We start from the raw sequence: 13,295 nt of genomic DNA, 5'->3' as shown, positions 1-13,295 counted from the left end.
TAAAATAAAAATAATGTTTCGAAAATATTTTATAAAAAAATAAGCTTCAGGGGCGCCCGCTGGCCTAGTGGTCAAGGCGCATACCACATACTAGGCTATGATGCCTGCTGGCGTCGCCGGTTCGAGTCCCGATTCGGACGACCTTTGCCACATGTCATTCCCCATCTATCTCCCCATTTCCTGTCAGTCTACTATCCTATCAAATAAAGGCATAAAAAGCCCAAAAACAAATCTTAAAAAATAAAAAAAAAATAAGCTTCATACATGTGTTTCTATTCAAAAATGACCACAAAAAGCGTAAAATAATGATAAAATAATCATTTTTACATTCTAGTCTATTCTTATAGTGTTAGACTAGGATGTAAACAAAGTGTCGGCCCGACAATGGCCAAAATGATTATTGCGACCGTAGGTCGCAGTTACTTCTATACTATCCAAACCTCCACCGGCTGTCAGTCCGTCAGTCAGTCACACGTCACACTTTCCCCCTACTCATATCTCCGCCACCGTTGGCCCGATCCATGCCAAAATTTCCACACAAACTCCTTGCCTGCCAAACTACAACCTCCAAGGACCCCCGGAACTCCAGGGACCCCCAGGTCCCTGGGGGACCCCCAGGTGTAAAAAATGACCAAATGTGCAAAAAAGACCAAATGACCACCCCAACAGGGCTGCACACGGGGAATTCCCGGGGACCACCGACACCTGGAGCTCCAGAACGGATGCAAAAGTGGTGGCGCCCCCAGTGGAGGACCCCCTCCACTGCAGCACACATAAAATGCCGTAACTCAGGCTAGGAGCGACCGGGAGAGCCGGGGCCGGTACCTATTCGGTGGCTTCGGCGGCGCGGAGACCCCACCCCTCACATGGCCCTCTTCTAGCGCCACCATGAGGCCGATTCTTGCAAAACACATTCTTGGACACTGCTCCTACAATTTTTGCCCTAAAATCACGCAAATCGGTACACAGTATGTCTATACTCATGTCATCACCTTGGATCTGTCCCATATAGCGCCACCTTCAGGCCGATTTTTTAAAACACATTTTTGGACACTGCTCCTACAATTTTTGCCCTAAAATCACGCAAATCGCTACACAGTATGTCTACACTCATCTCATCAACATGGATCTGTCCCATATAGCGCCACCTTCAGGCCAATTTTTTAAAACACATTTTTGGACACTGCTCCTACAATTTTTGCCCTAAAATCACGCAAACCGCTACACAGTATGTCTACACTCATGTCATCAACATGGATCTGTCCCATATAGCGCCACCATCAGGCCGATTTTTTCAAAGACATTTTTGAACACTGCTCCTACAGATTTTGCCCTAAAATCACGCAAATCGCTACACAGTACGTCTACACTCATCTCATCAACATGGATCTGTCCCATTTAGCGCCACCTTCAGGACGATTTTTTTAAACACATTTTTGGACACTGCTCCTACAATTTTTGCCCTAAAATCACGCAAATCGCACAGTATCTCTACAGTCATGTAATCAAAACGCATCTGTCCCATCTAGCGCCACCATCAGGACAATTTTGGAAAGACATTTTTTTTGGCCTATTTGTGGAGATAAGCGACCAACGGTCGCTTATCTCCCGATTAGGGAGTCTTACTGGTTTTATCATTATTTTACACTTTTTGTGGTCATTTTTGAATAGAAACACATTTATGAAGCTTATTTTTTTGGAGCGGTGAAAGCGCTCCCAATAGACAGGTATGTCCGTGGGTATGTCCGTGGGTGGGTGGCTGGCTGGCTGGCCGTGTCCGTAGCCTGGCAATACCTTGAGTGGCCACACACAACACACTAGTTAAAGGAGGGGCGCTGTTTTGTGCAGGCCAGGCACACTCACCACTCACTCACAGGCACAGTTTACAGTTTACAGTTTAGGCATTTAGCAAGCTGCTCAGATTCACCGCTCCACTTCGAACCGAGGTTTGATTTTATAAAATATTTTCGAAACATTATTTTTATTTTAGCATTCGTTTTTCAAGAAAAAGTTGACTATAGCTCCTTTAAGCCCATATCTTGGAATGCCCATATATGGACATATTGTGTCAGTCTCATGTGGTCTATGATGTCATACATCTATTATGTCATTCTTCTCCATATTTGGGAAAAAGTTAAACATTTTATTAAAGTCAAAGGAAAAAGTTAATTCACAAATAAATGTATATAAATGAAACTATGTAACGTATCTCTTAGCAAAATGAAAGGAAACGATTCCTGATAAAAGCCGGTCGATTTGACATGTGGCCCAAATGCATGCCACCAAAACTGTGGGAGGAGTAGCGCGGAGAAATAAAGTTTATCTAGGAAGGGAAAGATGGAATAAAGTCGGATAAAGTAGTGTGGTTGACTGCCGGGGCAACCACACTACTTTATTCGACTTTATCCATAGATCATACAAGGGCAACTGGCGGCCCGGGGGCCACATGCGGCCCCTACCTTCACTTAATGCGGCCCACAGGTTAATATCAGAATACTGATATATTATTGGTTTCAGCTGTTACGATTCCAAACATGCAAACATGACCATTTTAATTACTTCAGTCTATCTTAGTAGCTTAATGACTAGTATAGTAGTACTAAAATGTTAGTCTTTTTTCATATCCAACATATTTGTATTTAGGTTAATAAAGTTAACATGAGTATAACTAAATGCATTTGAAATTAAATACAATTGTACATTTCAGGATTCCAATAAAAAAAATTAAAAAATATTCATGTTTCCAATTCAAAAGAAGCAAAAATAGCAGATCTACAAGCTCAAAACACGTCGCAGTGCGACGCGTTTTGAGCTTGTAGATCTGCTATTTTTGCTTCTTTTGTATGAGATACTAGAAAGACAAAGTAGAATGTAGCAATATGCAACGTGGCCCTCTGAAGTGAAGGTGGAAATATAGTGGCCCTCTCCATCATCAAAGTCGCCCACCCCTGCCATAGATCATTCCTAATGACCTATAACTGTTACTAGACAGTAGTAAATACTTCAGTGTATTGTTCTGTCTGTAGTGCTGCTGCTACTTAATATACCTCTTTGTCCTTCCTCTCCTGTGTTTACTTTGGTAGGGCAGCATAATAACAGCAATTACCACAGACATGAGATTAACCAGTCCATACTTGACATACTGTACGTGTGTGTGTGTGCGTGTGTGTGTGTGTGTGTGTGTGTGTGTGTGTGTGTGTGTGTGTGGGTGTGTGCGTGCGTGCGTGCGTGCGTGCGTGCGTGCACCCATGTAACTACTTGTCTGCTGCTATCTTCAACCTCATTTCCCTCAGCACCAAGAGTTCTGCGTTGTCATTATGATGTCACACAAGACTATAGGTGGCAATTACTGCTGTCACTTTCTCCAAAGACAGCCATTGTCTCTATAAGGCTACTCTCTAGTTAAATCACAAACAGGACTTTTATTAAATACGAGACTGGTAACAAAAGGGCTGAGACAGATAACACATAGTTTATAGTTTATTTCAGCCTTGTTTTTTTTAAGCATTCCAAACGTTACATTTGACGATTTGCATGAGGAAAGCAGTTAAAAACATATTTTATAAAATTATTGTCTATTTTGTGTTATTAAAACTTTGACTGCCACAATGTTAAGGGTTTTAAGGGTAAAACCCTTGCCACCATAGACGGCCATTCATTTTTGACGGAATAAATTGAAAATGGTAGGATGTACGAAAATTTACAAAAATTTCAGAGAATATAGAGTCGGAACCTTAGCTTTCACCATAAAAATTTCGTCCTGCTGTGGTGTTCTGCTGTGGAGAAACCTGAGGGAGAGCGAAAGCTGTACAGATGAAAAAGGAGCATCAGAAATTTACTTTCTGAGATAATTGAGGTCAAAGGAAAAAAACTTTCAGAAGCCCTAGAAACAAATTGGTAAATGGTACAAGAACACACAGTACCTCTAAATGAAGAACAGGGTGCAGGCCATAATAATGTAAAAAAAAAAGTTAAAAAAAGTTGTACCGTGGTCTAGTTATAAGGCAGGAAAGTGGAAGAAGCCAGGAGACTGACAGAGGCTCTTTTTTCATCTTCCCAGGATGAAGGAGAGACAGAGTAGAATCCACTGTGTTTTGACCTGGGATTTTTTATTCAAGCCTTCAGTTAGACATCAGACATCTCAAAAATAAAGATAAAAACTCTGATAAAGATAACAAAAAAAAACTTTACATTGCTGTTTCACTTCAGTATAGTTGTAGATGTGTTCCATTGCAATCATCATTTTAGTCACTTCAAACTAAAACGGTCAAACTACCCTGAGCAATTCAAAGTCATAATACATAAAATTAAATAAAAATTGATGTACATTCATATGGAAATGTTTGTATTGACAAAGTCAAGCCAACTGCGACAAACTTCACCATGTTAGAATCCAGACCAGGCAACTGCAAGTAAGAGTAATTATGAAAAAAAAAAAACATAATTACCATAAGGTATATATAATTATTTGCTATACATTTTATATACACAGGTACATATATTTCCAAAATAGCAGATCTACAAGCTCATAGCCCGGCACCGCGCTATGAGCTTGTAGATCTGCCATTTACATATGATGCCTAATAGCCGATCTACAAGCTCATAGCCCAGCAAGGCACTATGAGCTTAGTATTTTCATGGCTCTCCTTTTAGTAGACCTTGTACCAGTGAACTGTACCGTCATGAAACTGTACCTTTTCCTATGCAAACTTCTAATAAAGTCTTCAATCAATCAATCAATCAATCAATCCCTTCTTTGTATTTACCTACTGTATGTTTTTATACTGTTTTTTATTTCCCCCTTTTTTCCTGACTATATCTACTGCATAGTACTGTGTTCTATCCGTCTGTCATTCAATGTTATATGAGATACTGCAATGGTTTACTATGGAAATAAGCCTAGTCTTTTCATGGATCTCATGATCTCCTTTTAGTAGACCTTGTACCAGTGAACTGGTACAAGGTCTGACCAATCCATCTCGCTGGATTGGTCAGACTGCGACGTTTGCGAGTGACTTATAGTGGTTGTTTTGCTGGGATGTGTTTGTTTTGCACTAAATGGAGCATCTGTCCTCCTTTCTCACCAAGCTAAGCTAAAGAGGCGTCAATTGGGTATGGCAAGCTATGGCAGCTGCCATACCTTGGCTACAGGGGGAATATAATAAAATGTACTGTAATCGTGCCTGTTGTAAAGGTATGTAACATGACTGGTGTCTTGCACGCGAGCCTCGCGCGCGTGAAAGACACCAGTCAAGTTGCCATAACTTAGCTTTTTCTGAACTGACGCCGCTGAGCTAAACGCCCTGCTCGATCGGTGGTCCGCGCGCGGACCACCTGTTGTGATCCGAGATGAGCATAATCATCTCTCATCTCATGCTTGCTCTCGGAGCGACGTCACGACCCCCCAAACACGCCAATACACCACTGTATGTATCAATCAATCAATCTAGCAACAACCACTTACTTTATATAGCAGTTCTTTTCGCTGCGACGCCGCGGCTCGGTGGTCCCTGGTGGCCTGGTCGATGAACCATGACGATCCAGTAAAACTTTTCAGATCACATGTAACGGCTGTAGAAGTAGTCCTCAGTAGTATAGTAAAGCACTAAACTAAACCCCCCCCCCCCCAAACACATGGCTGCTGCTTCTTTTCGCTGCGACGCCGCGGCTCGGTGGTCCCTGGTGGCCTGGTCGATGAACCATGACGATCCAGTAAAACTTTTCAGATCACATGTAACGGCTGTAGAAGTAGTCCTCAGTAGTATAGTAAAGCACTAAACTAAACCCCCCCCCCCAAACACATGGCTGCTGCTTCTTGCCAAAGTTGCCGTCCATCCAGCAATCCCAGGCCTGGGGAGGACGGTCATGTACCAAATCACCATGGTAACACAAGGTAACACAAGCTGATTGGCCACACAATGGTAACCATGGTGATTTTAGTCATTCCAGGGCCCAGGACGGCTGAATCCAAGCGTCAGTGATACATATGCTCCTAATCTTGTGTTAATTAAAAAAAAGACATTCCGGCGTCATATGACGCCGGTGGCAGCGCGGGGGGTGTAAAAGCGTGACGTCATATGACCTCCGTGGCGGTCAAAGTGTTAATATGATCTCCATATTTTCATTTTGTGCGTGCGTGCGTGTGTGCTTGCATGCGTGCGTGCGTGCGTGCATGCGTGTGTGCATGTGTGCGTGTGTGTGTGTGTGTGTGTGTGTGTGTGTGTGTGTGTGTGTGTATCTAGGCCCCTACCAGAGGATGGGGACATTGAGTCATGTGGCCTTACTGACACCAGAACTAGTAAGTACTGTACCTAATAGTCAATTATTATCAAGTTACCAATAGTGTGAAACTGCAACATACCAGCAAACTATTAGTAATAGTAATATTGGTAATTAAATTGAAAGAAAATAATGTTCTGCATTTACGGTAACTTCTAATTAGTTACCTTTAACCCGTTTTCAATTCAAGCTAAACATACTTTTCTTCCTACATTCCCTCTAGACCCGCCCACCAGTCTGGATGTGGGAGAATTCCTGACCCCGCATAAACGGCGTACCCTGGTTGCCCCGGAGATGAACCTGTCCCTGGACCACAGCGAGGGCTCCATACTCTCCGACGACTTCCTGGAACTGGAAACGCCCGACGACACGTTGCTGGACATCAACGTGGACGAGATCGAGACGCCCGACGAGACCGACTCGCTGGACTTCATCACCAACGGCAACGAGCTGGAGTGGGAAGGTCAGGCAGAGAGCACAAGTAGTCCTACAGTCAGTCAGCGATAGCAGAGAGAGACATTGAATATTTTGTTAGTAACAGGTTGTCTGTAGTTTAACTCACAATGAAGACATTATATATTATATATATTATATATAATGTATCGTCGTTGTCGGGTGGAAACCTCGTATCTCCAAGTTTCTAATTTGTACGTAATTTGTGCGTAAGTAAAGCCCTGCTTCATCATAAAAGGCCGTCGCACAAAAGTAGTGAAAACAGCAGATCTACAAGCACACAATGCCTCGCGTTGCGAGGCGTTGTGTGTTTGTAGATCAGCTGTTTTCACTAGTTTAAATCGTTTTTAAAATGAAAAATGAAAAAAGGAACGGTTTTGGACATACAAGGTTTTCACCCGACAACGACGATATATTATATCTTTATAGATAGCGCTTCCCTGTAGAGGGCACCACCAGCGGTGTCAATAGTCACTCTGCTGCTATGCTGTCTGCTGTTGACAACATAGACATAGAAAGGCAGACGCCTCCTCCGGCTATGGGGCGTTGGTAAAAGAGGACTGGCAAGCTTCCGGAATTCTGAAGGACGCTTCCTTGTGCGTCACAGAATGGGATGCTTGGTAGGCCAATCAGATGCAGGACTCCCTCTTTCCCACTGCAGGGGGCAGAGTGCCTTACACAGTTCCGCCAGTCCTGTTTTACCAGTGGCACCAATGAACTGCAGCGGCAGATGAGGTATCTAGCTTTTTATATCTGTGACGTTTGGTAGGCCAATCAGAGGCAGGACTCCCTCTTTCCCAGAGGCACTTGCTTTGGCAATGTAAACGTTTGTCTCCTCATGCCAATAAAGCTCCTTTTAATTGAATGTAAGTCCTGGAAAAGACACGCTGTGATTGGTCAGTAGTCACTTTGAGAGGCAGAGTGCCTTCCACACTTCCGCACTTCCGCCAGTCCTGTTTTACCAGTCGCACCAATGAAATGCAGCGGCGAATGAGATATCTAGCTTTTTATATCTGTGATTGACACCGCAGCATTGTAAATAAGACGGTCTATAGAGAAATACCCTTTGAGAATATGTGAAATATTCCAGACCCATAATGATATTGTAAATTTAAGACAAAAACCTTTTAGACGTTGAAGTGGTTATTCAAGGAACACGTGAAGAACAGTTGTCTTTTTTTGTGACGTCTTGCTTCCAGATGACACCCCCGTAGCCACGGCTAAACGTCTGCCAGGTGACAGCGAGGATGAGAGAGACTCTTCAGGTCGCCTGTGGCGGACGGTCATCATCGGGGACCAGGAGCAGAGGATAGACATGCAGGTCATCAGACCTTACCTGAGGGTGGTCACGCATGGAGGTCAGTAGTGGTTGTTGTGTGAATGTCGCTGGCGTGTGTGTGTGTGTGTGTGTGTGTGTGTGTGTGTGTGTGTGTGTGTGTGTGTGTGTGTGTGTGTGTGTGTGTGTGTGTTTGTGTGCATGCATATGTGCATGTACGTGTGCGTGTGTGGACTGTATTATTTGTAACTCTCCTGTATAGGCATCAACTGACCTGTGGAATATATTGCACGTCCTCTCAGGTTATTACGGGGAAGGTCTGAGTGCCATCATCGTGTTTGCAGCCTGTCACCTCCCAGACAGCAGCTGTGAAGACTACACGTACATCATGGAAAACGTCTTCCTGTAAGATACATGTTTGTCTCTCAGTGGTCAGGTATTGAACTTTGAAGTGCAGGCTTTATACAGTCTTTGTACAAAGATTCCAAAGCATTTGATTTATCATAATTGCTGCTGTCAAGTGGAAACCAAAACCGTACTTTTTCAGGAAATGGAAAAAAGAATGTGTTCCAATGGACCCAATGTAGTTATTATTTAGTCACAAGCCCTTGTTAACCATTTTCATTGGTTCAATATAATATCATTTATAAAACCCACAGACACATAACTACTTTCACTTTAAACGTTTAAAATGCAAAAATGAGCAATTCTTTGCTACTTTTAGGTGACGAAGAATTAGTTACAAACAAATTAGAAATATGGAACAAGATAAGATAATGGAAAATAAATCCAGTACACTATATACAGTATATTATGTTTTGCATTGAGATCAATTTAGATTGATTGATCATCAACACAACACTCTGTGCTTGATAACCTTTCATTTTCCTGTATCTTATAATCCTGAAGCCTAATTTATTTGCCATCGCGCGACCAATAACGGCTGAGAATAGCAGACCGACAAGCTCAAGTTGTGAGCTGGCTGTTCTCGATGCGTGACATTGGCAACAAAGTATGAATAAGGCTTGATAGAAAGTGAACTGATCACATGAGCCGTGTGTCTGTGTCGTCCCCAGATATGTGATCAGCAGTCTGGAGCTGCTGGTGGCTGAAGACTACATGATCATCTATCTGAACGGAGCCACGCCCCGCAGGAAGATGCCTGGCCTCAGCTGGATGAAAAGATGCTACCAAATGATTGACCGGAGGTAACGTGCATCACGTCATAAAGAGAAACATTCATGGAAATATGAATGTGAGTGAGTGAGTGAGTGAGTGAGTGAGTGAGTGAGTGAGTGAGTGAGTGAGTGGTGGATGGATGGATGGATGGATGGATGGATGGATGGATGGATGGATGAATGAATTCATTCATTCATTCATTCATTCATTCATTCATTCATTCATTTTGGGTGGCCATACTGAATTTCCACTGTGAGATCAAATAGGTCTAATTATTATTTTATGAGTGCATTAATTGTTGATTAGATGATTGTGATGGTGATGACAATGATGATGATGATGATAGTCCTGAATGTCCTTGTAGGTTAAAGAAGAACTTGAGGTGTATGATCATTGCTCACCCCTCGTGGTTCATTCGCACAGTCCTGGCTATCGCCAGACCTTTCATCAGGTGAGCACATGGATAGATCCCACACTGCATGGGGTGTTGTGTGGTCAGCTGGTCCTTTGAGGTGATTTGGGGGCCACTGCTCTGATGACTTTCCTGAAACAAATAAACAACAAACAATGAACGTTTGAAGTCACATTGCACTGGGACTTAGCACACACACACATCACAAACTTTTGAATGAAAATAAAGATAACTACAATCCAATATGTCTTGATATTGCCGGTGCAGATTGAAGAACAGATACACCAAAATAATCAAAGTCGCAGTGGCACAGTGACCAATTCTTTAGAGTTCCATAAAGAGGTAAAAACGACCATGATATTTCTCCACAGAGTGAGTATAAGGGAAAGCTGCAGACAAACAAAGCGCTGGAGCATGGGCGTGTCAACACAAGTCAGCATGTCGACAGCAGCACTGTAGGCGAGTTGTCAACGACTCCATGAGGAAACTAACCATGTCGGGTGAAAACCTTGTATGTCCAAAACCGTTCGGTTTGCATTTATCATTTTAAAAAATGATTTAAACTAGTGAAAACAGCCGATCTACAAGCACACAGTGCTTGTAGATCTGCTGTTTTCACTACTTTTGTGCGACGGCCTTGTATGATGAAGCAGGGCTTTGCTTTGCGAATGAACGTACACATTTGAAACTTGGAGATATGAGGTTTCTACACGACAACGACGATATGTAACTTAAAGACAGATTATAACTGACTCCCACCCTATCTGCGGATATCGCACCAGCTCAAGGCCGCTACTGTCGATGCTTCGGATTGACTAGTTACAGCTTGGTGTCAACCTGCCCAGCTTGATGTCAACCCGTCTACTTGTGTTTACATGCCTACTTGTGTCGACGCCCCAGTGCCATGTTTGACTGAGAGGCTACCTATACTTACATTCTTTAGCTACATTCACGTCACACCCTAGTACGTGCAAATAGAGAACGGGAATCAATGTCACGTGAGTGTGTCGGAGGTGCAAACAAAGGTGCCCCTTGTGTGGATTTGGCTCCTTTTTGTGACCTCCTTTTGGACATTTGGATGTCTTCACTTGTCATAAGATTTTGGTTGCTGCAGGTCCCTACAATACAATACATAACCATAGGTTTGTGTTAGGAGGGGAAAACTCTATCACTGTACACAGTCAGTCTGGCACAAACTCTATGCTGAATCTGCTGATACACGTGTTGTTTGCACCTCCATGACAATGGCGGATTTGTATAATTCATATTTCATACTATTATTGACATGAACTGTGCCCTACTTTCATGTGTACATGCCAGTGATCAACAATGGCTGTAGTAAAGATGTGTACTAAGTAATGGTGTGAATATACCGGTAAGTATTTTCGGCTCACTGTCGTTTGGCTTGAGAAGATTTGGATTGTGCTGCATGCAGTATGTATGGAGAAATGATCTTTATTGTTTGCCCTTTTTGAACTTTGAAGAACTGGTCACCATTGACTTCGGCTGTTTTAGAGAATCTGCTATATGAAGTTGAGTGTGAATTAAGTGGACAAAGAAACAGCATCTGTGTTTCAACAGGCATAATCGTAGATAATTACAGTACATACATTTATTCCCCTAACAACTTATAATTAAAGGTAGTGTAGTGATTTCACTTAAGTTTCATTTTCAGTTTTCATGTAGGTGACAGGCGGGGGCCTTCCTCCAATCATGATCAAGTGGGGGCAGGCCTTGGTGCGCGTAAGGCCCGCCCCCACTCGACTATGATTGGAGGAAGGCACCACTGTATCCTGATTGGAGGAAAACTTTTACCCAACAGTTTTTGTAACTGCTTTTTTCTCCTCACAGGAGATAAGGCTGAAGTCCAAATATGGACCAAACACTCTATAGTAACTAGTACTATTAGAACATAGACCCATTTTGTTATTATTTGAATTAAATGAAATCACTTACCCTATCTTTAAACCTTATATACTTTGTTGACCGACATGGTACCCCATGGGCCTGTGCTTTTTGTCCCCTCATTCTACACCAAATGTTTTTTGCAGAATGTTGGCCTATTCTTGCCGAATGTTCACCTATCATGACATGGTCAGAGTAGGGTCGCTGCGGCGCATGTGGTTAAATCTGAAGCAGCAGAAATGATTCATGTCATCCAGTTAAATTTGGGTTAATGTATGGTGATGATTGTTTAAAGCTGTTATTGACCCTCTGCAGTGTGAAGTTCATGGAGAAGATCCGCTATGTTCACACCCTGGAGGAACTAAGCCAGATCATCCCAATGGAACATGTGCAGATCCCTGAGTGTGTACTGCAGTAAGTACTCTCAGCCCCCAGGGGTCACTGTTGGGTCACGAAGCCTATCACACTGTCTCCTGTGGTGTACTTGATGATCTTGATACATAATTGTATAAGAGCAGACACAGGGCCAAACAATAAATCAATTGTAAATAAGTTCATTTTCTTTTTCTTTTTTTTTTTTCATATGGTGTCAAATGAAATGTTTTATTTTAATTCAGTGCAATATTGGCTAAGCCGAGTAAGTCTTGTACTTTGGTGTGCCTTTGTAGGCTATTAAGAAGTTCACTGTTTAAGTGTGTAGTAGAAAAGTGTTTCTCTCTCTCTCTCTCTCTCTCTCTCTCTCTCTCTCTCTCTCTCTCTCTCTCTCTTTCTAATTAATGCACGTTATTCTATTTATCCAAGGTATGAGCATGAGAAGATGAGAGCACAGAAGTTAAGGTAAAGCCCAATTTAAATTAAATTCCATTGCAATAGGCAATAGCCAATATCACAACACATTGTTAGCTAATGTCAGACGGTAGTTCTGAATGTGTGAATTCAAATGAGTTCAAATGTTCTCTTTTCATCAAACCTTTCCCAAAGGCATAGCACTGATAATTATCTCTCTCTCTCTCTCTCTCTCTCTCTCTCTCTCTCTCTCTCTCTGTCTCTCTCTGACCTATAGACTTGAGCAACAGCAGACCAACTCAACACCACCTAAAGAAAGGTGACCTCATTACTCAGGACATCCTCTGCAGTGTCTTGCATAAGCCCAGTGTGCCACAGCTATGTGCAAGAAGCTGCAGAACAAATCAATTGCAGTATCACTTCTCTGTGAATTTTAGACTATATGCATCATTTGTCTTCAATGTGTGAATGTGTGCAAGAAGACCAGCAGAACGCATAACTTATAGCTAGGTAAAACTGAAACAATTTTATATTTACTTCAATTTCTGGGGAAGCTTTTCAATTTGGATTTTTTTAAATAAAGATATAGATTTTAGATATTTGCAGGGTAATTTCTGACGATACCTATTCCAATACGATATATATATTGCATTGTAATATAATAGTGTAATATGTATCGTATCGGAATGGGTATTGACAGATAATGACCCTGTAAAATATCGGTTATCGGATATCGGCCATAATTTCATGATCGTGCATCTCTACTCATAGCCAAACTCTTAATCTTTCACTCCCAGGCCCAAATCCTTGATGGCATAGGAGGTGGAATGCAGTATCAGACATTAAAGGTAAGGGTTCCCACGACTTCACATCAGCAGCCTCTTTATCAACTCCAACTCAACTGGTTTGTAATGTCAAACGAGTGTAACTTGAGTGTAGCTCTGACATACAAGGAAGTGTCCCCCTCTGCAAAGACAGGGGTGTATCTAATGCGCAATATGCCAA

General features: G+C 42.3%; 1 protein-coding gene across 1 annotated transcript in view; it reads left to right on the top strand.

Annotated features, from left to right (window-relative positions):
- Positions 1-12,613, top strand: part of atcayb (ATCAY kinesin light chain interacting caytaxin b) — a gene marked incomplete at both ends in the record, with an annotated part of 13,750 nt that extends 1,137 nt beyond the window's left edge. The window contains 9 exons of the mRNA XM_080726602.1: positions 6,243-6,298; positions 6,503-6,742; positions 7,932-8,090; positions 8,311-8,413; positions 9,085-9,216; positions 9,552-9,638; positions 11,820-11,918; positions 12,306-12,341; positions 12,568-12,613. Coding sequence (XP_080582728.1) covers positions 6,243-6,298; positions 6,503-6,742; positions 7,932-8,090; positions 8,311-8,413; positions 9,085-9,216; positions 9,552-9,638; positions 11,820-11,918; positions 12,306-12,341; positions 12,568-12,613 — 958 coding nt within the window. The remainder of the gene's footprint in view (positions 1-6,242; positions 6,299-6,502; positions 6,743-7,931; positions 8,091-8,310; positions 8,414-9,084; positions 9,217-9,551; positions 9,639-11,819; positions 11,919-12,305; positions 12,342-12,567) is intronic.
- Positions 12,614-13,295: the final 682 nt, after the last annotated feature.

The sequence above is a fragment of the Nannobrachium achirus genome, assembly GCF_963921795.1.
Source record: "Nannobrachium achirus genome assembly, chromosome: 5".
Taxonomy (NCBI): Eukaryota; Metazoa; Chordata; class Actinopteri; order Myctophiformes; family Myctophidae; genus Nannobrachium; species Nannobrachium achirus.
Note: the sequence above shows the minus strand (reverse complement) of the source record. Positions and strands in the feature narration are given on the sequence as shown.